This window comes from Oryzias latipes, chromosome 4, assembly GCF_002234675.1.
Source record: "Oryzias latipes chromosome 4, ASM223467v1".
NCBI classification, from domain to species: Eukaryota; Metazoa; Chordata; class Actinopteri; order Beloniformes; family Adrianichthyidae; genus Oryzias; species Oryzias latipes.
This window is the reverse complement of record NC_019862.2, coordinates 27,662,667-27,688,671: the sequence shown is the minus strand read 5'-3', so window position 1 is coordinate 27,688,671 and position 26,005 is coordinate 27,662,667. Positions and strand designations below refer to the sequence as shown.

General features: G+C 42.2%; 1 protein-coding gene across 1 annotated transcript in view; it reads left to right on the top strand.

Annotated features, from left to right (window-relative positions):
* Window positions 1-2,098: 2,098 nt before the first annotated feature.
* The window catches only part of atp10a (ATPase phospholipid transporting 10A (putative)), a 54,097-nt gene continuing 30,190 nt past the window's right edge, over window positions 2,099-26,005 (top strand). The window contains exons 1-9 of the mRNA XM_004068298.4: window positions 2,099-2,892; window positions 7,018-7,222; window positions 7,656-7,741; window positions 19,949-20,055; window positions 20,137-20,268; window positions 20,430-20,560; window positions 22,402-22,654; window positions 22,757-22,971; window positions 23,059-23,253. Of these exons, the coding sequence (XP_004068346.1) occupies window positions 2,465-2,892; window positions 7,018-7,222; window positions 7,656-7,741; window positions 19,949-20,055; window positions 20,137-20,268; window positions 20,430-20,560; window positions 22,402-22,654; window positions 22,757-22,971; window positions 23,059-23,253 (1,752 nt within the window). The 5' untranslated portion in view covers window positions 2,099-2,464. The remainder of the gene's footprint in view (window positions 2,893-7,017; window positions 7,223-7,655; window positions 7,742-19,948; window positions 20,056-20,136; window positions 20,269-20,429; window positions 20,561-22,401; window positions 22,655-22,756; window positions 22,972-23,058; window positions 23,254-26,005) is intronic.

Below are 26,005 nucleotides of genomic sequence, written 5' to 3'. Positions count from 1 at the left end.
ACTGCCTTGCTGAGCACACATACCAGCGAAGAAGTTAGACGCCAAGTAGCGTCTACACTGCCGCGAAGAAATAATGACGACATTCTTAAATATCCCCTTACCAAGTACCAGTTGGAGCTACTGATGCTTGAAATATTTATGTTTTCTTTGTATGATTCTGACAAGCGCGTAAATACTTGCTCTCTTCTTCTGAGTGAAAAGCGACTTTAAGAATCGTAAAGTTGCGCAGCGCCACCTTGTGTACAGGAGTATTTCTGTTTACATTAAGCGCCATCTAATGTCAGGGAAGGAAATTGCATGTTCGCTCGGCTCATCGTCAGCGAAAATCGCCTGGGTGTGAACACAAAAAACGTGGCGAAAAACGCTGGCGAATAACGCCTGGCGAATATTCGTCCCGGTGTGTACGGGCCTTTAATCTGGCTAAATTTTTGCTGGGAGGCAACTTCCCCTCCGTTGCCTCCGTTGCTCCTGATCACAAGTTTTTTCCACCCATTCTCAGTTATATAGTCAATTAATCTTAACTGTTCACTCAAATGAAACTTTAGAATGCTTTGAAACCCCACCTCCTAGAGACAATCTCTACCTGGCACGCACACTAAAAGGTTAACACAGAAACTCTAGGCATAAAAAAGTCACACCTTGCTTTTTTATCGTTATTCAATCACTGTTAAAAACAAGAAAAAGTACCTTTAGATAGCACCTTTTAAAACTGATTAGCACTGGCACCAGATAAAACCCAAACAGTACCCATCACTATATAGTCATCACTTTCAAGACAAATAAAATATGTAACCAGGCTGACCTGATACAAAATGTTCCCCACCTAGAGTGCTGGTACCTTACCTCAGCTTAGCCTCATTTGCTTGTCTGTACCAATCAAAAACGTTTGTTTGTTCTTTCTCTGACAGATTTTAATGCTAGCACAACCAGATCAGTGCCGATATAACTTAAAACTGAGCTTTTTTCAGTTTCAAGAATTGTAAGCAACAAAAAAATGAGAAAAAACTATTTTTTTGTTATAATGACAAAAAAATTGAAACACCCTTACGTCTGTGATCTATTATGAATTGTACTTAAATTGTTTTATGTTTGAATGTCAGTGTTCAACCTAAGCAAAACATTAAGTAACTTTTAGACACATGAAGCCTATAAAGTTAAACCTACTAATACATGGTAGTTAGATTTTTTTTTTCTTTGAGCTTTTAAGTGTATTGTAATGTTAGTTCCTCTCGGAAAAACACCCTCAAAGCGGTATTTTGATCCATTCACTTATCTCTGAGCATTCCTATAAAACCCTGCCCTCTGAGCACCAGCACCTCCCAATCCACGAAAACGAGTGGATTCTCACTTTGTGACATCACAAAGTGGGGAACAGCCCCTTCCAGGAAGAGTCTGTGCTGCTAGCACCGCCCCCAGGCTAACACACACTCCCACTTCCTCTGCTGAGCTAGCTGTGATCTTTGCAAAAGTTGTTGTTCGTTGTCGTGGGCGAAACACAGACACCTGCTGAGGCCGACTCTAGGTTAGGTCGAGTCATCTTACGTCCGGGTAGGAAACTGAGCTTGCAAATATAACTCATATTTTGTAAGAATATTTGCCGACTTAGCAAAGGCAACTGTCTTCCAGACTTTTCAGGCTTCTGCGTCGTCCTTTAATTTTTGATGATAGACACCTCGGCGGCCATTATTACACATATGGATATAGTTTACTCTGATAGGCTTAAGAATAGCATGATATAGGTCCTTTAATGTGTAATTAGCCAGTTTCCCCAGCATCTTTGACTAAAGTAGTATTTTTACTTAGAAAAAAACATGTTTAGAAATTACCATCCTTACCATTTTTGTTCACTTCCTTGCTTGCTAGTTAGTCTAGCGTGTTAAACATGACATGTTCTTGTCGCTTTAGGATAGGTTTCTACATTTTTACATTAAAAGTACTGCCTCCTGTGGGCCAGTGTAAACTCAACAACACAGCGTGGCACTCAAAAAAGAAAAAAAAAAAAGAAAAAGGCAGGTTGGCCATAGGAGGGGCCGCTGGGTCAGATTTCCAGGGAAGCGCGACTCCTGATTGGCTGACGGACAGACACAGTTATGAGTCTGCGCAGCTCTTTAAGAATCCTTCCCGCACGCGGACAACAGCTGTACCCCATCCATGGCGTTTGTAAATCGTGGATTTTTCTGTGGAAACTCCAAGTCTTCCCTTGCCACGACCTCAGCATCCTTTCCAGCGGTCGAGGGGGGAAAAGAAAAAAAAAGAAGCGAAACACGAAAAAGTTTTTCTCTGCCTCTCGGGTAAAGATAATCGACATGGGTGAAAACTGGGCGTTTGTGTGACCAAAAGAAGCAACCGAAGACCGAATGGTTCACACGATAAAAGAATGATAACATAGGCAGCGTGTTGTTTTGTGTGTGTGTTAGAGAGAAAAAAAACAAGGTGGAAAAAAAGTTTAAAGGAGGGTCAGGCTATGGCGCGGGAGAACGAAGACGCCGGGATGGCTGAAGACGTCTCGAAAGCCAAAAGTCAAAGAAAGAGCAAAGCGAAGGAGACCAAAACCAGGACCGTCCACGCAAACACACTCCACGACTTCGCCAAAGGGGAGGAAAACCCAAGCCGACGCTATGCAAACAACCGAATCAAGACGACCAAGTACACCGTGCTGTCATTCCTGCCAAAGAACCTCTTCGAGCAGTTCCACCGGCTTGCTAACGTCTACTTTGTTTTCATCGCTCTGCTGAACTTCGTTCCGGTCGTCAACACTTTCCTGCCGGAGCTCGCGCTGGCCCCCGTGCTGTTTATCCTGTCGGTCACCGCCATCAAAGACATTTGGGAGGACTACAGGAGGCACAGGTCGGATATGGAGATCAACCACATGGACTGCCTGGTCTACAGCAGGTAAGCTGGGCCTCAGGTGGAGCTGGCAGCCAGCAGGGCGGGTCGAACCCTCAGAGCAGCTGGGACAGTCCTGAATCCTGCAGGCTGTTGTTCTGATGCACACTGACTCTCACATCAGCTGATGCGGGAAAACAACAACAAACAAACTTTATTTTTATTGGCATCATGCAGGCTGCCCTTTGACTACCTTTTCTTTGAATCTTCTGGAGCTTTCACCTTTTTCACCGTCCAGCTTTAAGCACCAAACAAAACAAAAGCGTTTTTTTCTTCTTCTAGGTTGGTAAATGAAGTTTGGTTAACAATCAGCTGTGGATATCCAACCTGGTGACCTGTCTTCTTGTGCAGGGACTGTACTTTACTCATGAAAAGCAGCACTGTCTCCTCATACAGAGCATAATTCACAGGCATCAAAAGGCTCAGTGTTTACTGGCTCCGCAGTTTTTGCCAAGTCTTGACCCAAGTTTTTGTGTCAGGTTTGGACATTATTACATTTTTGTCAGCTGTGGCATTTTTGTACCAAAGATCTACACTTCTTTTAGCCTAGACTGGTTTTGATTACTTTTGACTGAGTTTACAAGTGTGCTTCTTTGTTGATTAAGTGGCTTGAACCTAAATTTGAGTAAATCTGACCATTAAAGTCCCACTCCCATCCTCCTTTATTTGAACCATTTCAAAAGTGTTCCCAGGTTTGTTTGTTTTTTAATTGATTAATCCGTTTTAAACCAAAACCAATTAATCTGTCGTTTTCTAGTACGTAGTTTCTGCAGAGAGGCAGTATTTCGTTAAAAATTCGTCTTTTGAGTTTGCACTGAAGTTGGCGCGGAAGTAAGCCTCTGCTTATTTTCCATGATCCCCACTCTCTCCCGCTAGCTTACAGCTCCCCACAATGCCAACCTAACAAAGTACAGACCATTGACCAATGAGAACTTAACAGAGTAACCCCCCCCCCCCCCCCCCCCCCCCGTGTCCCAAAAAGGAAATGCCTGGCGGAGCGAAGAATCCCAAATCCAGTAGACTTGAGAAATAAACAGCTATTACTCAGTCATTATTTTTGGCTAAATAATCATTCTTGTTCTGTTATCTTTTTTTTTAAATATGTTCTTGATTTTTTTGTCTTTATTGTTAGTTATTGAAGTTATAAACTGACCAATCTTTTGCCCTTAAAAGGCACGTGGTGCCCAGTGGCCCACACGCCAACCGATCGAAACATTCGGTTGGCAGATTCTCCCGAGGCTGCTTTCAGTGGAACAAGTCCATTCCCGATTAGCGATAGCGGTTACCATAGAAATGTTTACTAAGTACGATTTGGACCTATGGCTGCTTACTGACGTCATCTGGCTCAAACATGGCAGCATTTGTATCGCGAAAAAATGGTGACCGAATTGACTTAATGGGGTGTGAGCCGGAAGTCAGTCTTTTTCTGTGGGTGATGTCACACTCACTCGGTCCAAGTCTTGCGTACAGTCAATGCTACAGACTCAGTGGTTCTGCAGGCATGCTTTAATAACACAAGTTTCACAAATTGCAAAAAAAATAAGAGATTTTATAAATCTAATTACATAAAATGTCATTTTTCTCTCGTTTTTAAACATTCTGTGCACAGATGTTGTGACAGCTAAAGTTTTGTAACTTTATATTTGATTTGAAAAAAAAAAGAAAATCCAGTGATTAGTTTTCCCTCCCCCCAAAAAAACGCCTAAACTAAAGCAGCAGAATTGTTTATGAGGACATGATGGCACCATGGTCCGCTTTACCGAACGTCTCCACTTCATCTGCAGAGAATAGTGTTACAGACAGTTTACTCTGAGAAAAGGGAATTGTGGTTGGCTTCACCACACTCTGGCTTTCCATGTTGGTTTGTTTCACAGAAATCCACAATTGTTAACTCAACATACTAGATGTTTTTAAACTCTTGTGTGCTTGAGGCTTTGCTGTGCTTTCATAGAACAATGAAGTGGTTCTAATTTCAAACAGAACACATCAGCCACTTGTCACTGGCAGTCCAGAGAAACGGTTAGCTTTAATGGAGAGCTGTTGTGATTTTGCACAAAATCTAAGGTTGTATTCAGACTGGAAAGGTCTGTTGGTACGGAACAAGTCTACTTGATTTGGTCCGGATCGAGTCCTGAACCTTGCATTTGGTCTGTATTCTGAATTTACCAAGGGGAATTTTCCCCCTTCAGCTTGTAAACAAAACCACATGACTAAAGATCTCTTCACTCATTGGCCAGGAATTACAAGGCAGGGGCAAAGTAACGAGAGAATGACTAATGGAAGTCCAGTCCTTGTCGGGATAGTTCACTTATTCAAGTTTTATTATTCGCTGACCAATTTTCTCTGTGCTGCCCAAAACGTGCTGCTTCCAGATCACCAAGCACGCCGCAGGACCTCAGATCATGTCTGTACATTGACTTGGCATTAAAACTGCCCACCCCTGCTGCATGAATTGCTGCCGGTGTGAATGCAGCGTAATCTCTTTGTCCGTCCCTGGCAGTTGTTCATAAATTATAACTATTCTTGAAACAGATATAGCAAATATTTAAAGTACCGTACTTAACCACATTAGCTGACTTTAGTTGAAATCTAACATTAAGCTGGAGCAGCTCCTGATTCAGCATCGAACAGGTTTTATGACCTACAGTTGTCTCAGCATTTCCCAGCATTCTTGGTGGATGGCTCATTTGTTGAACCTCTGAGTTTATGAACCTTAACAAAAGAAAAATCTCAAAATGCAGAGCTTATTTAAGCACAGAGGGATCTTTGTTTCCCCCCCCCCCCCCCCCCCCAAGCTGCTTCCTGTTGCACTTAATAAATGTCCTCCTCGTTGTGCCATGCTGCTTTCCAGGAACTGGGAAAATCTCTTTTTTTTTACCAGAGAAAACCTTTTATTCGGGTAAAACATTTTCTTTTTTCAATTATCATTTTAATTGTTCCTTCAGAAGAACAATTAAGGGCAAGTGTCAAAATAACTTGGAATTTTTGTACACCGCGGTGATGAACCAGCAGGGGGCGTGGTGTCGCGGTTAACCGCCAAACAACCCCGGCGGCCGCGTCGCAAATGAATACAATTACAATATGTTAGGGTGTGTGTTGATTCTTCTGCAGTGGACCGCTCTCGAGCTGCATGCGAGGCTTCACCTGTCCTGTCTGGTACAGACATCTTCTCAGGATATTATATATTGCCCAGTAATAAACAGACTGCAGACACCTTGTCACCTTCCTGGTAGCCATGAAGCCTGACACCCTGTAAGTACACGGGGCAGGAGGCTCCGCCTCTATTTATACAGACACCTAATTTTGCGCTGCACAAAATAGTTCCCAAACAAAACATGTAGTGATATTCATGGAAATCTAACAGTGCGCGTTCATGTTTGGTGTGACAGAGTGAAGTAGAACAGTGATAACCCCCCCACACACACACACACCCACCCACCCAACACAAAATTCTCTGGCGGGCGGCCGTGTTGCACACTCAAGAACGCACGCAGCTTGTAATAGAAATGAATACAATGGAAATGAATAATTAGAACGCAGTAAATTTGTCGTATTTCCTTGCGAGAGGAAAACCCTTGTTGTAGAATGAGGATGTGTGCTTCTGAAACCGTGTGTAAGAAGAGGTAGCCTCATGCAGCGCTAGGGGGAGTGAAGGAGAACAGTAACAAAAGGTTTCCCCCAGAAACCCTTGAAGTCTGAACACAGGACTAGCAGGAAAAGTAAATTATCAGTAAAGATGAATGTGTTTAATGTGTTTATTATAGTTCTAATCACACACCATATGCAGAAGTTTCAACAAAATTTTTTTCTCCAAAAAAAACGACTTGCGATGATGCAGTGGGGAGCCTCATCACCGCGGCGATGCGATTATCGTCACTACCCCTAAATGGCATATACCTGTAAATGCGTATGTTTTGCACAGCTTGATATCGCGATAACGATAAGTTTGCGATTTATTTTGTAGACCTAATTTAAATGTATATTTAGAAATGAAACTCTGTTGCATTTGAGAAAGCGAGGAGGGAAATTATACATTAAGTGTCTTTTCTTGGATGTTGCCGATGTCTTACCAACACTCTTTGTCCATAACATTTGAAAGTAGTCATTTTTCACCTCCGGTTACTTTAACAGAGCAGAGAAAGGATACGTGGAGAAGTACTGGAAGGAAGTGCGGGTGGGAGACTTCATCAGGCTGAGATGTAATGAGATCCTCCCTGCTGACGTCCTGCTGCTGAGCTCCAGCGACCCAGACCGCCTCTGCCACATCGAAACCGCCACACTGGATGGAGAGACCAACCTCAAACAGAGGCAGGTGGTCCGCAGCTTCTTTGACCTGGTGAGATGGATTCTCTGTGGACAACTTCCACCTCGCATTATCACACCTGCCTGGTGCTTTGGATCCAATTGGGATGAAAACACAATCAGCTGCTGAGCTGACAAAACCAAAGACTGTTTTTTGCCTTTTTACCTGGTAGTACTAAATTGGGCTCAATCTTATTGGAAAACAAATTATGGTTTGTCTTAAATTTAAACCAGACAAATTCTGAACCTATTTAGATTAGCCTTTATGTTAACTTGTTTTCTAAAGAAATACCCAAACTGCAATCCCATCAATGGAGCTGGAAATCACTGCTTTAAAAGTTTTTTTTTTTTTCATTTTGCTGATTTTCCATTCATATATTAGGGTTGGTTGTAAACTGCAAATCTGTTTTTTTGTAGCAATTTCATTGTTAGGAAAGTAATGACTCTTTGCATTTGTCTGTGCACAGGACTGCGACTTTGACCCATTAAAGTACAACAGTGTCATAGAATGTGAAAAGCCCAACAACGACCTGAACAGATTCAGAGGATACATGTAAGTTCTGTTTGTCTGTAATTTCATGAGTTCTGAGCTGATATCTCAGAGTTGATTGACATTTCCCTGTACATTGATTTGTAATTTTTTTTGGGTGATATTTAGCTTCAGTTTGGAAAAGTTGAGTCACTGCTGTGTCTCTCTTGGGCTTACTCAGCACTCAGGACGACAGTGGAGGAATTTTGGCTCACTGGAACTTGCAGGATCATTTAAATTCAGCTTCATTGGAGTTTTTCTGATATGCCACTGTTTTAGACATTTCAATGATATTTAGGAGGGAAACGTTTGACCCGCTTGATCTATGCAGTTTACCTGCTGAGTCATTGGATTATTGTCCTGCTGTAGTCCCAAATCAATTCCTTGATTGACATTTTGGATGTTTTGTGATCGTCTTAACTGTATTGTAAGCCTAGATAAAAGACTGAATGTTTCATATCTCCTCACTTGGGGGCGTTTATTGCCTGACCAATACAGAGAAAAAACCCACAAGAATATTTTTTTTTCATGAGTCCTGCTTTTTTGGACACTTTTTTTTTTTTTTTTTTAACCTCACTTGTTTGGCGCCTTCATCATCAACCGTCTGGGCGCCACATTTGCTCTTCGGTTTGTCCTCAAATGAACTGAGACCATCTCAGGTCGACCACTTTTCAGTACGTACCAGAGTTCAGCTGAGCTTTTATGCCTGCCAAACAAAGTTGACTATTGAGTACATGGACCCTGGCGTAAACCAGCTCAGTGGGCTTGTGGTAGAGTGTCTGCCCCGAGACTGGATGGTCGTGAGTTCAAATCCAGGCCGAGTCATACCAAAGACTCTAAAAATGGGACCCAATGCCTCCCTGTTTGACACTAAACATTAGGGGGTTGGGTTGGGGGGTTAAACCACCAAATGGTTCCCATTATAGCCAGCGACACCAGTTCAATGTGTCTGCACCTCACCGCTCCTCCAGGGTGGGTCAAATGCAGAGAACAAATTTCACACACCTAGGTGTTTGACAGCTAATGGGACTTTAAGGCTACATTCTCACTGCAGGCTGAAACGACCCAATTCCATTTTTTTGCCTCTATGTGACCTGTATCTGATCTTTTCATGACAGTCTGAACGCCACAGATCCGATCTTTTTAAATGTGATCCAGGCCCCTTGGGTATGTGGTCCTGAATCCGATGCGTATCTGATCTTTTGAAATGCGACCTCCGTCTGAACGGCCAAGCCACGACCCGTACGTCATTGATACGCTACAAACGTCATAAATCTTCGTTGAAGTAGGCGGGAACGAGAACATAAACATCAACCATGGCGGACGATGCTGCTGAGACCAGTCAGTGGAAGGGAAGCCAGGTCACCCATTTGAATCATATTTGGGGTGACAGCTCTATTCAGGCCAAACTCGAGGGCTCTTACCGCAACCGGGAAGTTTTTGAAAAAATCCTGGCTCCAATGCCAGCAAAATATAAAAAGCCTCCGAGCCAAATACAAGGAGGTTAAAGACCGGAGCAAACAAAGTGGCCGCCAACGTATCACCTGTCCATTTTACGAAGAGCTGGACCGCATTTTGGGGGATGAGCCCAGCGTTGTTGACATCCATTGTTAATGTTAGCTACTTCCGCAAACAACGAGTGACGTCGTTCACCGTTGAGTACTCTTCTGCGCATGTGGGTCACTTCTAGGTCATTTCATGTTCACTCAGGAGATCACAAAAGTTTGCATTTATTTGGAATTGTGAACGGCTTGCAAAAAAATCAAATTTTTTTTCGGAATAGAGCATTAAGCCCTGCAGTGTGAACGTAGCCTAACTTTAACTTTAAATCAAGCCTGCCGGTGTGACTGCACCCCAAGTCTTCTGGAAGAACTTTTTTTTCTTCAGATCTCTGAAACTTTATTAGAAACCAACTTTTATGTTGTTGAGAAGTCTAAGTTAAAAACACATTTAGTTTTGAAATGAACAAACTGGTAGAAAATGTTCCCTTGTTTGTGTTGGAAGGTTCTCCAGCCAGCAAGTGTTCCTGACTTCTTTGATTTTATAAACTTCAAGAAATTTGCTGCAACTGTTTCCAAGCAAGGGGCATTCTGGAAACATGAAACAGGAAGCAGTTTTATTGGAGTGGCATTCACTTTTAGAACATTTCCAGCTCCTCGGGGGACGAACCTGTTTCTGTTGTAAGTTTGTGAAAGTTTCCATTGAAGCCACAGTTTTTACACAAAATCTATTTTTATCTTAATTCAATTCAATTCAATTCAATTTTATTTGTATAGCCCAAAATCACAACAACAGTCGTCTCGATGGGCTTCGAAGTAAAACATGAAATCAAAAGGATCACGAATACAAAGAGTTCAATAGAAAAATACTAAAATGAACTAACAAACTGACTAAGCTATACTGGCATCCCTGCCCTTAGACCCCCCTTCGCGGTAAGGAAAAACTCCCAAAAAAACCGGATTCCGGAAAAAACGAAGAAACCTCAGGGGTGCCCACATGAAGGAGGGATCCTCCCCCAGGACGGACAGGCGATTTACCAGAAATCTTAGAGAAGAATTAACTTATCTAAATCTACAACTACATATATAAAAGTCCAGCAGACGAGCTTCATCCAGCCGTGGTTGTGGGGACAGTCAAAGGCGCGAGTCGAGCCGGAGACAGGAACCACAGCCAGGTGTAGGAGCAGGAGCAAAGGCGAGGTAAACGGTCAGGAACTGGAGCACGGATGAGCCAACTGGAGTCTGGAAGCACTCCCACTCCCCAGGAGGGGAGAGGAAAAGAGGGACAATACATGAATCGCACTGCACCAAACAGAGGCATGGAGAACTAAATGATAAATTATGATCAAGAATAGAGGAGAGGAAGGGTAGAAGTAAAAAAGGAAAGAGGACAGAACCCCAGTGCACCATAGTTACCCCAGCTTCAACTTCTAGCAGCCTTTTAAAAGAAATAGTTATTATTAAGTTTAATTTAAACAAACTAACATTAAGTTAAATAATCTCTGAATACTAGCTAGTCTGACAATAAGCCTGTCCAAAGAGGAATGTTTTCAGTCTAGCTTTGAATGTAGAAACTGAGTCGGCCTCTCTTACATGAGCTGGGAGTTTATTCCATAAGACAGGGGCTTGGTGGCTAAACGCTCTACCTCCAACCGTACTTTTACTAATTCTAGGAACCACAAGCAGTCCTGCATTTTGCGAGCGAAGTGTTCTGATTGGTTGGTAAGGGACTATGAGGTCCTTAATATAGGACGGGGCCATTCCATGTAAGGCCTTATAGGTTAACAGGAGGATCTTGAACTTAATTCTAGAATCAACTGGGAGCCAATGGAGCGAAACTAACACAGGAGTGATGTGATCTCTTCTGCTGGTTCCAGCTAACGATCTAGCAGCTGCGTTCTGAACAAGCTGGAGACTTCTTAAGGAACTCTTAGGACACGCTGCTAACAAGGAGTTACAGTAATCCAGCCTCGACGTAACAAATGCATGGATGAGTTTTTCAGCATCACTCTTAGAAAGTATATTTCTGATCTTAGCAATATTTCGCAGGTGAAAAAAGGCAGTTCTACATGCCTGAGATATGTGAGCCTTAAATGATAAATCCTGGTCAAGTAAAACCCCAAGGTTTCTAACTGTGGAATTGGGGGCTATACTTATGCCATCCAGGGAGACTATCTGAGCAGACAGAGCATCTCTGAGGTTTTTAGGACCTAGTATAATGACCTCAGTTTTTTCTGGGTTCAAGAGGAGGTAATTAATTGTCATCCAGGTCTTGATGTCACTGATGCAGGCGTTCAGTTTCTCTATCTGGTCATTCTGGTCAGGCTTCATGGATAAATACAACTGCGTATCGTCGGCATAACAATGAAAATTAATGCTGTGTTTCCTGATTATGTTTCCTAGGGGTAACATATAAAGCGTAAACAGGATCGGTCCCAAGACTGAGCCCTGTGGGACTCCATAGTTGACTCGAGTGCACTGAGAGGAATGGCCATTTACATTAACGAACTGATACCTATCAGACAGGATTTAAACCACTGGAGAGCAGATCCTCTGATCCCTATGTCCTGCTCTAATCTATGGAGTAAAATACCGTGGTCGATAGTGTCAAAGGCAGCACTGAGGTCCAACAGGACCAGAATAGAAAGTAGTCCCTTTTCTGAGGCCAATAACAAGTCATTAGAGACTCTAACTAGTGCAGTTTCCGTACTGTGGTGAGGTCTAAACCCCGACTGAAAGTCTTCAAAGTGACTGTTGTCCTGTAGGTGGCAGTAAAGCTGCTTAACTACAACTCTTTCTAGGATTTTAGAAATAAAGGGCAGGTTTGATATCGGTCTATAGTTGGCCAAGATGCTAGGATCCAAACTGGGCTTTTTCAGAAGAGGTTTAACAACTGCATATTTAAAAGACTGTGGCACGTAACCCGTTTCCAGAGAGGCATTTATCATTGTTAATATGGGATCATTAATTAGGGGAAAAGTTTCTTTAAAAAGTCTAGTGGGAATTGGGTCTAACAGACACGTTGAGGATTTGGAGGACGTAATAATTGATGTTATTTCCGCTTGATCCACAGCAGTGAAGCAGTCTAATGTTACAGAGGTTTCTATGGATGCCTCCATTTCTACCGCTTCAGCCTGTTCTGGGCTGATAATAGGAATAACTTGATTTAACTTATGTCTAATATTTGAGATTTTACTATCGAAAAATGTAAGAAAATCATCAGAGCTGAGAGAAACAGGAACATGTGGTTCTACTGAGCTCTGACTGCGAGTTAATTTAGCTATAGTGCTAAAAAGAAATCTTGGATTGTTTCCATTCTCTGATATTAAGGTTGAATAGTACTGGCTTCTAGCTCTACGCAGAGCTTTTTTATAATTTAATAGGCTATGTTTCCAGATATCCAGAGACTGCTCTGAACCGGAGCGGCGCCATTCTCTTTCCAACTTACGGGTTTCTCGTTTAAGAGAACGAGTTTCAGCGTTAAACCACGGTGCTACTCGGTTTTGTCTGACGAACTTAGGTTTCAAGGGGGCAACAACATCGAGTGTACTCCTGAGGGCTTGTAAGGCATCATTAACAAAGTGGTCATTTATACTAGGACTGATACTATGGGAGCTGGTCTCAGAGTATTTTCTCAGAATATCACTAAGTACTGGCTGAACTGTGTGTTTAAACTCAGACACAGAACGGTCAGTTAAGGTTCTTCTAAGTTGTTTCTTATTCACTGGGGCAGAAGGATGTTCCAGTGTAAACTGGATGGTAATCAGAAAGTGATCAGAAATGATGGGGTTAAGAGGAAGGACACTCAGCTGGCTGATCTCTATCCCATGGGTTAGAACAAGGTCCAGGGTGTGCTTATGACAGTGAGTGGGTTCATTCACACTTTGGGTGAAACCAACATCATCTAATAAAGCTGCAAAAGCCTTTCCTAGGCAGTCACTGGGGTCATCAACATGAATATTAAAATCCCCTAATATTATAATTTGATCAGAATCTAAGACAATAGTCGATAGGAAGTCGGAAAACTCAGTTAAAAATTCTAAATATGGGCCGGGGGGGCGATAAATAATTATGAGTAAAACAGGTTTTCGAGTTTTCCTGTTTGGGTGACTTAAAGACAATATGATGCTTTCAAATGAATTATAAGCATTTTTAACTTTAGGGCTGAGAAGTAAGCTAGACTGTGATATTACTGCCAAACCACCTCCTTTCCCTGAAATCCTGGATTTCTGATAGTTAGCATAAGTGGGGGGGGGTTGCTTCATTCAATCTAACATAGTCATCCTGATGGAGCCAAGTTTCTGTTAAGGCTAAAAGACTAAGATTGTTATCAGTAATTAACTCGTTGACTAAGAGGGACTTGGAGGAAATGGATCGAATGTTTAATAAACCGCATTTAATGACATAATTCTGCTTGTGAGAACTGCTGTCTGTCACTTTTAAGTTTCTATGACGCGCTCCTTTCATTTGTCTTTCAGCACATAAGCTAAAGCTCGGACCTGCTTGACTTTCCCTGCATGGGTTTTGCACCGGCACTAACCCTAAGGGAGGTTCAGAGGAGCGTTTTACACTGCTGCTCTGCGCCCGGGTCTCGTCTCTGGATTGTCAGGTTAACAGACTAAGCCTAGCAGAAATGTTTCTAGAAAGAAGAGCGGCACCGTCCCGGGTGGGATGGACGCCGTCTCTCCGCATGAGACCGGGCTTCCCCCAAAACGCGCTCCAGTTATCCACAAAACCAACGCCGTTTTCTGGGCACCATCTAGAAAGCCAGCGGTTAAATGATGAAAAGCGGCTGTACATTTCATCACTGACTAAGTTCGGCAGGGGACCAGAGAAAATTACAGTGTCGGACATCGTCTTAGCCAGTTTACACACCGAAGTTACGTTTAACTTAACCACCTCTGACTGTCTCCGTCGGGCATCATTACCGCCTGCGTGAATCACGACTCGACGGAACCTGGACTTATTCTGAGCTAACATCCTAAGGTTCCCCTCGATGTCACCAACTCTGGCCCCCGGATAACACCTGACTGTAGCCGCTGGGAGCTCCACGTTTCTAACTTCAGAAGAGCCTATAACCAGAGTTGAGTGTTCAGCGGGTGTGTCGCTGAGGGGGGAGAACCTATTACTAACGTGGAGTCTCGGGTGCTCTAAGTTTTTGCGTTTAGCACTATGTTTCCTCCCAACCGGTACAAACCCCTGACTGTCTCCCGGCTGTTGGGAGGGCGCTGGGGTGCTAGCTAAGTTAGCCCTGGTAGCGCGGCCCGCGCTACGAGTAACGACCTGGCTAGCCGGCTTAGCTTCCACTGTGCGGAGCCGCGCTTCTAACTGCTCCAGCCTGGCCTCCAAGTCTAACACAAGACTACACTTAACACACCTACCCCTATCTTCACTAAAGGAGGCAGGATCATCACTAAACATATGGCACATGGGGCAGGAGAGAGGAGGAGAGGCGGAAGGAGTGGTGGTGGCCATACTAGGCTCTAAGCTAAGGCTAGCGGTGTTTAAGTAAAGAGAAGTGGTTTATTTAGCAAAATGAGAAAAGTGAACAGAAAGCGGTTTAACAGTGGTGAATTAGCTAATAAAAGGTACTAGATGTGAATATTAACCCAGATAACCCTTAGAGTAAGCAATAGTAGTAAGGCTAATGCCAAACAAGAGGACAGCAGTCACACAACTAGCACTGGGAATAGCTCACCCGGAAATGACGTCACAGGAAGTGTGAATTCAGCATCTTAAGTGCTGATAGTTTAGGATTATTTGTTTACAAACATGTATATTCATCTTAAGTAAAGAAACGAGTTGGTTTTGTTGTATGTCAGCTGTTTAACGCCCGCAGGGCGGCCAACCTTTAGCAGAACTTTGGTGACATGGAGGATGAGGAGCTCCCTCTGAGCTCACAGTAATCAGCTTGAACAGTTTGCAACTATGACATGCACTCTTTGCTCAGAGGGAGTCCAGATGCTGCAGGTAATTGGTTGCCAGGTTACGGTGGAGAACAGGACGCAGCGCCATACCCCAGTTGTACTTTATTACATTATAGTCAGCGACATCACTTCAGGCTTTCCCGCTGCGGAAGCGGAGCAGTGTGTGACCCTGAGATTGTTAAATTTTCAAACGTGTGAGCGCTGAAGATGGCAGATCAGCTCTGAGCTCAGGGGTGCTCTCATTCATTACTACAGGTGGCGAGGTGTCGGATGGCTTTTGGATGAATGTTTTTGTTGGTAAACAGGCTGACAATTGCAGGACTTGACACTTTAACACTGGAGCTTTGAGATGCTTTGGATTACCGTAACTCTTCAACCGTTTACGCAGTAAACGTAGTTCCAGGGGATTCTGAAGCAGAGAAAAGCAGCCTTAAGTACACACCGGGACGAATTCCGTGCGCGATTTTCGCCGACGTTTAACGCCTCGTGACTAAACAAAGGGCGCCAATGAGAGTGTGCACACCAACGCGAAAAAACGCCACCCGTCAAAGCGTCAAAAAAAAAAACGCCTCGGGTTCGTTTTTTTTTTTTTTGACGCGTCGCGTCGAAATCTATTTGACCAATGAGAATGGCGCTTTTGCACACGTGTCTGGAGCCTCTGAAGTTACAGTAAAACACAACTTGGGGGCGCTCAAACACAAAACTGCCTTGCTGAGTACACATACCAGCAAAGAAGATAGACGCCGAGTTGCATCTACACTGCCGCGAAGAAATAATGACGGACATTCTAAAATATCCCTGAACCCAAGCACCAGTTGGAGCTACTGGTGCTTGAAATATTCATGTTTTCTTTGTATGATTCTGACAAGCGCGTAAATACTTGCTCTCTTCTTCTGAGTGAAAAGCGACTGTAAGAAGCATGAAGTTGCGCAGCGCCACCTTGTGTACAGGAGTATTTCTGTTTTACATTAAGCTCCATCGAATGTCAGAGAATGAAATTGCATGTTCGCTCAGCTCATCATCAGTAAAAATCGCCTGGGTGTGAACACAAAAAACGTGGCGAAAAACGCTGGCGAATAACGCCTGGCGAATATTCGTCTCGGTGTGTACGGGCCTTTACACTCTTGTGTAACAGTGCGCAGCGGGGAAGAGCTTACGCATTTAACGAAAATCAGTTGATTCTGAGAAAAGTGGCACTGTTTTGCAGCACTTAACGTTAGTAATGTGTTGCAAGTGGGTTCAAAGCCCACATGCAAAGCAGGTTTTCTCTGCCTCAGAATCAGCTGATTCACGTCAATCACAAGAACAAAGGTGAGAAAGAAACTCCCCTCCGAGTTGTGTGCAGATCCGTTGGCGCGGAGTAAGCCCGCCCCCCTTTCCAACAGCATTTTTCCATCTGCTCTTGATTTACAATAATTTGAATAAAGAAATACTCAAAAATGCAGTTTTAAATACGTATGTATGTAAATATGTCCTCCATCATGAGAAAAATGCCACAAGAACATGTTAAAAAAGAAAAAGAAAAACACGATTTTCATTGGAGTGGGTCTTTAAATGAGCTACATCTGAGCTGTAGGTCAGCCCATAAATGTTGCTAGTCTTTTTTGGGTGTTTTCATGACCTTAAAAGATCAGCTCCTTCCCCTGACTTACATCTGACCTTTAGTTAAGAAGGGTAAGTTTACACACTAACTTCTGAGCTTAGTGCTTGGTTTTTAGTAGAAACTGACCGACTTTAGCCTTGCTCTCGGCTCTCAGCTGGTGTACTTTCAGGCTTTAAGGTGTTTGAGTTAAATGTTTGTGTTGCTGAGCTCTACGCTCTGGTCAGAGCAGTCAGGAAGTCCCGGTGCTTGCTTGACTGAGGCCCTCAGCACAATGAACTGATGTGGTCTTTGGGTTAGAGAACATTGCTCAGACTCTCCCGTCGGTGCTGCCAGTGCCGTTTGTTTGCCTCCCAAAGGATTTTCATTAGGGGTGTGTATCTTACCCTTTTACATAATTTGATGCGCATCTCAATACATGGGCCACAAATCGATGTATAAAAGATTGATCAAACTTTGTGGTGATACTTTACAGTTCACTTCTCTTACCTAAATGAATACAATCTATACATGTATTATTTACTTGCCTTTAAACTATACAGGAAAATGCCTTTCAACAGAGAAACTTTTTTTCCCTTACTGGCAGTTTTTATTTTAGGCAGCAAAAACAAAATGTCTTTGACATAATGGCTTCAAACACAAAAACCTGGCATTTTGTGTCTTTTAGGCTGTTTTGACCTTTATAGTTAAATAAAAATGTGTCATTAATTTATTCAGGTAATTTTTTAAGTGCTGTGGTAAAAAAACAAAAACTTAGTCCACACAACACACATCCCTCGCATTGTAATTGACTCAGCTTGGTAGAAGCAAGCTTGTGATTAGATGTCTTTGTTTGCATCACATGTACATAAAGACAGACAGCAGAGAATAAACAGGAAGAGAAACGGTCAACGTTTGACAGAACCTGAATACAATATTTTTCTAACTATAAGTTGATCCTGAGTAGAAGTCGTGGCAGCTAAAAAACGCATGATAAAGAAGGGAAAAGAATCATATAAAAGTGTGACTTATAATGTGACGCTTCTGAACCAGTCTGTCAAACCCAGCGTAATCCTGCGTTCACACCATTCAGACGTCAAATTCACATCTTTTGAAGCATCAAACTTGATGCTCAATGCTTGTTCAAAAAAGTGTTTTTTAAACTTAACCTTCCCAACACATTCAGGAAGAGCTACTGTTAAAGGTTTTCAGCTTCATTACTACATGGAAGCATTGATTGTATTTACAGAGCATGGAAGACCCGGATGATGTTGAGAGTTTAGGTTTATCTAGTTTGAAGAGCTCTACAAAAACACGGGGAATCACGTCTCCATGACTGGGTTCATGAGATTCTTTTGTACAGGGAAGTTCCCCATCTAGTGCAGGGGGGTATTCCAGGAAGCATCTTTAAACTACCCTGACTTTAAGCCTGAACTCTGGCTGAAATCCGCCTGAACTTGCTTACTCTGGGTATGTCGGTTCCAAAAGACTGGATATGAGTTAGCGTAATTACGCGCGACTTGGTAACCATGGGTTAATGCACGTGCAAGGCAAGTACATAAAGACATTCTCAATAGATCACCGATTTCTGGGGTCACCATGGAAACGCGTGGAGAACAAAAGAAAGCGCTATACTTCAGTGAGACGGAGTCTGAGATCATACGGCATAAGAAGATTATACGCCCATGAAAAAGTAATACGGCTGCATCAACAAAAAAAAGAATTTCATTTTCATATATATATATATATATATATATATATATATATATATATATATATATTATCCAACTTGAATGAATTATTTCAATTCGTAACAAGTAATTGAGTTAATCAATTGCCTGAGTTACTTATTCAACCTAATCTCTTACGTCTATCCAACTCAATATTTTTTTACAACTCAAATTTACATTATCTAACTAAATGTCATATTACTTCATTTCAATTAAATGTTTTTCCATCTCAATTTATTGTACTTCTTGAACTCTCTCAAGTCTAAGTTTGAGGCCGCAGATATTCTCATCTTTATAACATTAAAATGTAAGTTTCAACGTGGATTTGAAATATTATTTAAGCATTGATTTATCATGAATCTGACTTTAACTTCTGTTCTTGTTATGACAAACAGCCAGTAGTGGTGCTAAATAATCTCATCATCTTCCTCTCTCTCACTCATGGTGCAGAAAGAATTAAACATAGTAGAACTAAATAACTCTGCAAAACACAGTAAAACGGCTAAACAACTAAACACATTTGGTCAAAAACCCACACTTAAACCCAAATCCGTCCAGACAGGCAAAGGGAATGGTATCCCACAATTCCTTGCGCTGCCAATCTAACAGCAGCACCAAAGTTACACCTACTTAATTGAATTAATTTGAATGAAAATAAAATAACTGTCTGAAAACTACGTGTTATTTTTAAGTTGACTTAACAAAAAAATGATTTATCCTAAATGATGAAAATAATTAAGTTGGATCAAAGTAAAAAAGTTTATTTTTCCAAAAAAAAGTATTATCTGAGCTTCTTCATCCACTAAATTATCTTCAAATGGACACGCCATGCTGCTTCACCTCTCTGAAAACAAACTAACCTTCAACTAAACCTGCTGCAGACCAGGTTATGTTCAGAGCATGAGTTGCTATGGCAACTTGACATACCCTGAAACATACCTCCATTTTTGAAACCGAAAGCTGAGGTTATCCGCTTCCTTATCCTCAAACGTACCGTGGGAGCTAGCATAACCTGCTTTTTGGAATACCCGCCAGGAGCTGCATCTGATCAACAGACACTTTTAGCGGTACTTCCGCCTCGCCGTACCCCGTTTTGATGCCTGCTGTCTGAGGAGAGAAAGATTGAAAACAAGAATAAAGATTTGCAAACAAAAAAATTACAATAAAGTTGAGGAGGAGAACAATTCGTCCATGTTTTTTTGGACAGCAAATATAGATATACATAACTACAATGCCCGCTAGTGGTTGTTAGTGACAAACATCTGCTAAAGCTGCTTAAATATAAGTCGCTCTCGATTAAAATTCGCACCCCTGGCCAAACTATGCAAAAAAAAAGTGACTTGTACTCCGAAAAATACTTCCTGATTTTTACCAACATCTCCTTTGAATCTGTGGTTTTAAATGATATTGCTGTTACTCTCTGCACTAGATCCGTTTTTTTTTCCGTATCTGTATCCTTTGATGATCCTAATTTTGTCCATCTTCCAATCTGACAGAATTCACCAAAGTGGTAAAAAAGACGCACTTTACAAGGAGAACCTGCTGCTGCGAGGGTGCACCATCCGCAACACGGAGGAGGCCGTGGGAATAGTCATCTACGCAGGTCAGCAGCTCCCATCCTATCGAAGGCGTCATGCGCGGCGCTCTCGCTTAGGCCTATGACTAACTCGCCGTGGTTCTGCAGGTCATGAGACCAAGGCCATGCTGAACAACAACGGGCCGCGTTACAAGCGCAGCAAACTGGAACGACAGATGAATGTGGATGTGTTCTGGTGCGTCATCATCCTGCTGGTGATGTGCCTGTTTGCCGCTCTAGGTATGTATTAGCTTAAGCTGCAGGATCAACTGTTTTTCATATCTGCTCCCTTTTAGCAAGTCTCCCTGCATTGAAGAGGAGAAAAACACTCTTTTAATTGAGTTTGGCTGCGTTTTTTTGTCTTTCTTCTCAGCATTGACCTTGTGGTGTTCCTTTTGCAGGTCACGGGCTGTGGATGTTTCAGTACGGCGATAAGAGACCCGTGTTTGACGTTCTTAGTCCAGAAGGAACAAACTTATCACCCATCATGTCTGCCATTTATCTCTTTCTCACCATGATCATTGTCTTTCAGGTATGAAAAAAAAGCTGAACTCTAAACAATAGCATAGATAAAGGTGTGATGTATTACCTGGTTGAAATGTTTCTCCTTTGTTCACAAATAGTGAAGCAAATCAAGCAATGCAAGTAGTTTTGCCGCCCTTGGCGGTGACTTTATCTCCAAAACTGCCCCAAAATCACTAAATCATTGCAATTACTAAAGGAAATTTTAATTATTTTCCTGTTCGGTTGAAGATTTGAAGGAAAAGGTGACAAAAGCTACAGCAAAGTTTAGCCTTTAAAATCCTGTATTTTATTTTAAATCCCTCCAGCTTTAACTCAGCAGCCACTGAACAAACTGAGGTTCTAAGCAGTTTGCACCTTAAAGTAAACACAAGAGGGCAGAAGTTCAGGGGCGCCAGGAGAGTCTCCTCCTTCCCGAACGTCCTCACATTTCCCAGAACTGAGACCTTCCCCGGAAACTTCTCCTTCTGGACTACATCGGAACTATTTAGTCACATGAAAATATAAACCATCGGCCTCCAAAATCTTAATGTCTTACAATTGTTAGATACTCTTCAATGGTCATTTTCCACAGGATCTTATGAAGCCGCTTTCCCGTCCCACCAGCAGCCACTTTCAAGTAACTTCCACTTTATCCTTGTTAATAAAAATCAAAACCTTTCCTCGTAAATTGAGTTTTTTTGCAAACTTATTCAGAAAACCAAGGTAAATATTAGGTTGCCAGTGATCCAACACTAAACTACTTCATCAAGAGCTTCATGTGCAGATTGGGAACCGCCTCATCCTCTAATTAATATTTGCTCTGCTCCTGATTCACAATTTGTATAAAAAAATACACAGAAATGCAATTTAGAGGCTCATTTTTCTAGCATATGTCCCCCATCATGAGAAAAATGCCATAAGAAAACGTTAAGAACACTGAAAACATGATTTTCATCGGTGTGGGTCTTTAAGCAAACTTTCTGTGTGGGTCCCAAACCTGAATAGTGAGAAAAGGGGGGAGACGTCTTAACTAGTATGTCTTATTTAAGTTCAACTCCAGTCCATGTTGGCCTTTTTAGTCCGATTTGTAATTTTCTTTAGCTCAATGTACAGACGGCCACGTGATGCAGTAACTCCTCGGTCATGTTTTCTCATCATACTTTTGCCCAAACACAAAGCTGGAGCTGATTGACTTAGACAGTAGGAAGCAGGAATGTTAATTCTACCCAAGCAGACACCGCTTAGATGCTACTTTCCTAACTTTTCTTCCTTTTTTTTTTTTTGCAGACCCTAAAGATGTTATCAATTACTGGATTCTTTTGTGTGACAACAAGTTTTTAAAGTCTTATTTTGGTGCTGTTTTGGCCATCGCTTTCAGCAAATTGTTTAGTTTACGCCATTGAAGCTGTGTTTGCCTATTTTGTTGTTTTGCAGCAAACTGTTAATGTTTATTTTGTTTCTAAGCTGTTTGCTGTTGATTATCTGGTCAACTATTCAGCTTCAGAGTCTCTCATGTTTAAACATTTCACATTCCTTAACTTTTCAACCTTAAACATTCACTTGAGCTACTGTCTGTCTTTATTTTAATCAAGTTTTATTTATTTAAAAAAGTGCTCTTCATGTTTTGAGCAGCTCAGTGCTTTACAGATTAAAAAACAAACTAAAAAAATGTAATTAAAATCCACCTCACTCCATTTTAATGTCATTTTCATTTTTCTGTTCATTATTTTACTAATAGCTTTTTTCTCTTCTCTACATTTACCTGTACTTTATTTTTCTTGGTAAGGGTTGGTGCTCCAGGCTTTTACATCTTGATTCCTTCAGTCACTCGGTCCTCCGGGTCTTAACCAGCTGTTTCTTCTCCTATAGGTGCTGATACCCATCTCACTTTTTGTGTCAATCGAAATAGTCAAGATCTGCCAGGTTTACTTCATCCATCAGGACGCGGATCTGTACGACGAGGAGACGGACTCTCACCTGCAGTGCAGAGCCCTGAACATCACAGAGGATCTGGGCCAGATGCAATACATCTTCTCTGACAAGACGGGCACGCTGACGGAAAACAAGATGGTGTTCCGCCGCTGCACCGTGGCCGGGGTGGAATACTCCCATGATGCCAATGGTGTGACATGGACACTCGCACTTGAACATATAAGCATTCCTTAAGGAAACTTGGATTGCGTGCTGCTTTGGAGGTCTAAGGATATTTCTGTTTGGGTTGCAGCTAAAAGAATTGCCATGTACCAAGAAATGGACTCTGAGGAGGAGGAGTGCATTTCTCACGGTGGCACCCTGCCCAGGCGGGACAGCGTCGGCAGCCACCAGAGCGCCCGAGTTCTGCGCTCTCACAGCACCAAGTCGCACCGCCGGACCGGCAGCAGGGCGGAGGCCAAGCGCGCTAGCATCCTGTCCAAACACACGGCCTTCAGCAGCCCTATGGTGGGTTTACCTCGACGATCTGGATGCCGTCATAGCATCCGCCATCCACTAATTACCCCCCCCCCATGCATCTCAATGCTCCTGCAGGAGAAAGACATCACCCCCGACCCACAACTGCTGGACAAAGTGAATGACTGCAGCAGTCAGCTGGACTTCATGCGCCTCCACAGCCAGCCCATGTCCCAGCTGCCCTCTGACCTGTCCGACGTCTTCGACTTCTTCATCGCTCTCACCATCTGCAACACGGTGGTGGTGTCCTCCCCCAACCAACCCCGGCAGAAGGTGCAATGTTCTGTCTTTTTCCACACGTGCGCTCCCTGTGGTCTGCGTTCAAATTAGGGATGTTCCGATCCAATCATGTGATTGGAAATCACATAGTTTCAGACTCGATCGAAATCGGATTTTGTATCCTGATCAAGGATCGGATATTTCTTTTATTTTCATCACTATGATCGGCGCTATACATTTATAATCTTATTACTACAAAAAATTACTCTGCTAGAAGTCTGCATATCGGGAACGGATCACCACATTTTAGCAGAACACGACACTAGTTTGAGCAGGAGGCACAAAGAGTTCAGTAAAGGCAGAGAGATCTTCACAGATTCTGACAAACCTGGTTCAAAAACTCTTTAAACATTTTAAACTGACAGCAAGTGTCTCTATTGGTTTGTCTTAATGCAAGGAAGACCTTCAAAGACATTTAAAAAATAAAAAGATGGTTTTAAACGGCAGTGAGACGGTTACCAAAAGGAACGACTGCAACATGCAAGCTCTGAGGAAATAGAGGAAGAAAAACATGCGTAATTTCCTGAGCTGGTCATGGATACTTCTCATCATATTCATACTACAACGATTTCATTCATTTTTGAGATAATGTAGATCTGAATCACATATGAATAAAGGGTTCAATATTTCTGCAGCTACAGTCAGCAGACTTTCCCACATGACTAATTATCAGCTATTTTTCATGATAAAGAATTTTTACGAGTTGATAGCTACACTATTCTTATTTGATTGTTAATGCCATGTCACAAAAATGCTCTAAGTGGGAAAAGATGAGAGAAGGTAAATAAAATCGGGGACTTTGCTCCTATTTTTTTATGTTTTGCAAAAGAATCTGATCAGGACTCTGGATCGGCAGATACTCCGATCGTTTGAATCGGAGAGCTGATCGGGACGTCCCTGCTGCGAGTCTCTGAGGTCCCGTTCAAACATTTACAGCCTGAGAGTGTTGGCTTGTTTAGATGCAAACAAAGACGTCGGGGTAGATGTTGTTTTGAAGAACTGCTATTTTCTACAATATGTAACTGCCGATTTTTGGCTGAAAACTCAGCATCTGGAATGCTCTGCAGTAGGAAGTACTCCATTCACCAAATGGGCCGGTGTTTCTCTTCTGTTAGAACAAAGAACATCAATGCAGGATCCAAGAATACAAGCAGTCCCCTCCAAAACATCAACCCGAGTTTGTTTTTCTTTGCTTGTTACGGTTCCTCTCTTTCAAAAACATACGAGCAGTTACGCAATTTCCAAAACCTCCCAAATGGTAGCGGCATGTGCATTAGCACGTAGCTTTGACTGCTCTGCTGGCTGTAACTTTAAAGTGCTGCTGCTGTGTATCCGCATTTTGTTTTGCCTCTGTGTGAGCAGGGGTGTGGTTGTCCTGACCAGAGGTGACATCCTCTCCACGCCACACACAGTCTGTACTGGCTCGCCGGTGCATCCTGCCCTCAGAGATGCAAGTCTGCACACAAAGAACTCTACACCAAGTGTGTGTGTGTGTGTGTTTCCTCTGAGCTTATCTGATCTTACTCAGAATCTGCAATCGTGACAAAGGCCTTCCACGGTTTTTCATTCTTGCTTCTAGTACTGGTTGGCTGTGTTCTCCTCAGCTTCAGTGCAGGTATTTACATTTACATCCTGATGTAAATGTAAATACTTGAATGATTTGTGCTTTTGTATCCGCTGGAACTGAGACTCCTCCTGTTAGAAGGCCTTAGTGGCGTGAAGGTCTGCCTTAAACCTTCCGGCCAGAGGAGGCGCTGTCAACACCTCTTGATTATCTTTGAGCTGAAACATTGATTAGAAATCCTGCATAAGTTTGTCATTTAGCCGATTTGTTTGCTCAGTGTTTTATACTTGCTGCTCATTATTGGACTTCTCTTTACTCTGCCTTTCCTAAATGATCATTTGAGCTGCTGTCATCCCACTGAGGCCCCAAACTCCCATCATCCATGTCTGCTTTGCTTTGAAATAAAAACCCTGTACACCTTTCCCCTGATCCTCAGTGGAGAATTCCAATGGAAGAATGTTGGGAGGATTTTGAAGGAAGTGTAAAAGAAAAATGTACTCGTCTGGGCAGGGATGGCTATCGCTGCCAAACCGATGAGTGGATTTGACTGAGATAAGGAAAATGTTCCCTCGTTTATCCCGGGAGTTGCATTTTAAAAATGATCTGCAATAGCTGGAATCCACAAAGTAGGCTGTAAAACCCCTTCATTACAAACTTTATACTCTTTTTCTCAGACAGACGTGAACATTTTCACAATTTTCTCTCTACTTTAAACTCTCAAAGTTCGAACCATGAATGAAAACAAAAATCTGCTGGCGATCAAAGACTTATGAAGATATAGAGAGCCGCACATATCTGTTAAACAGAGAAGTCTGGGAAGTCTCCAGCCAATCAGGACGCAGAGCATGACTACTTTAAAGAAAATCATGTAGAATTTCACTGAAAAATCTATTCTATTTATATATTTTGGTGTTCTTATTGTTATAGCAAGAGACCACTGTACACAATCCATCCAATTTTCTGTCCGACTCTTTTCTGTTTAAAGGCCTTAAATTTTTCATATTTCTATTTTAATGGTTAATTAAACCAAACAAATGTGTAGATTTTATTCAAAATAATTTATATTTAAAACAGACCTTTTTTTTTCCCATGGAAAAAGATAATGATTCATAAATTTGATCACTGTTGCTTTTTCCAATTGAAGAAAGATTCACTTTATTTATTTATTTATTTATTTATTCC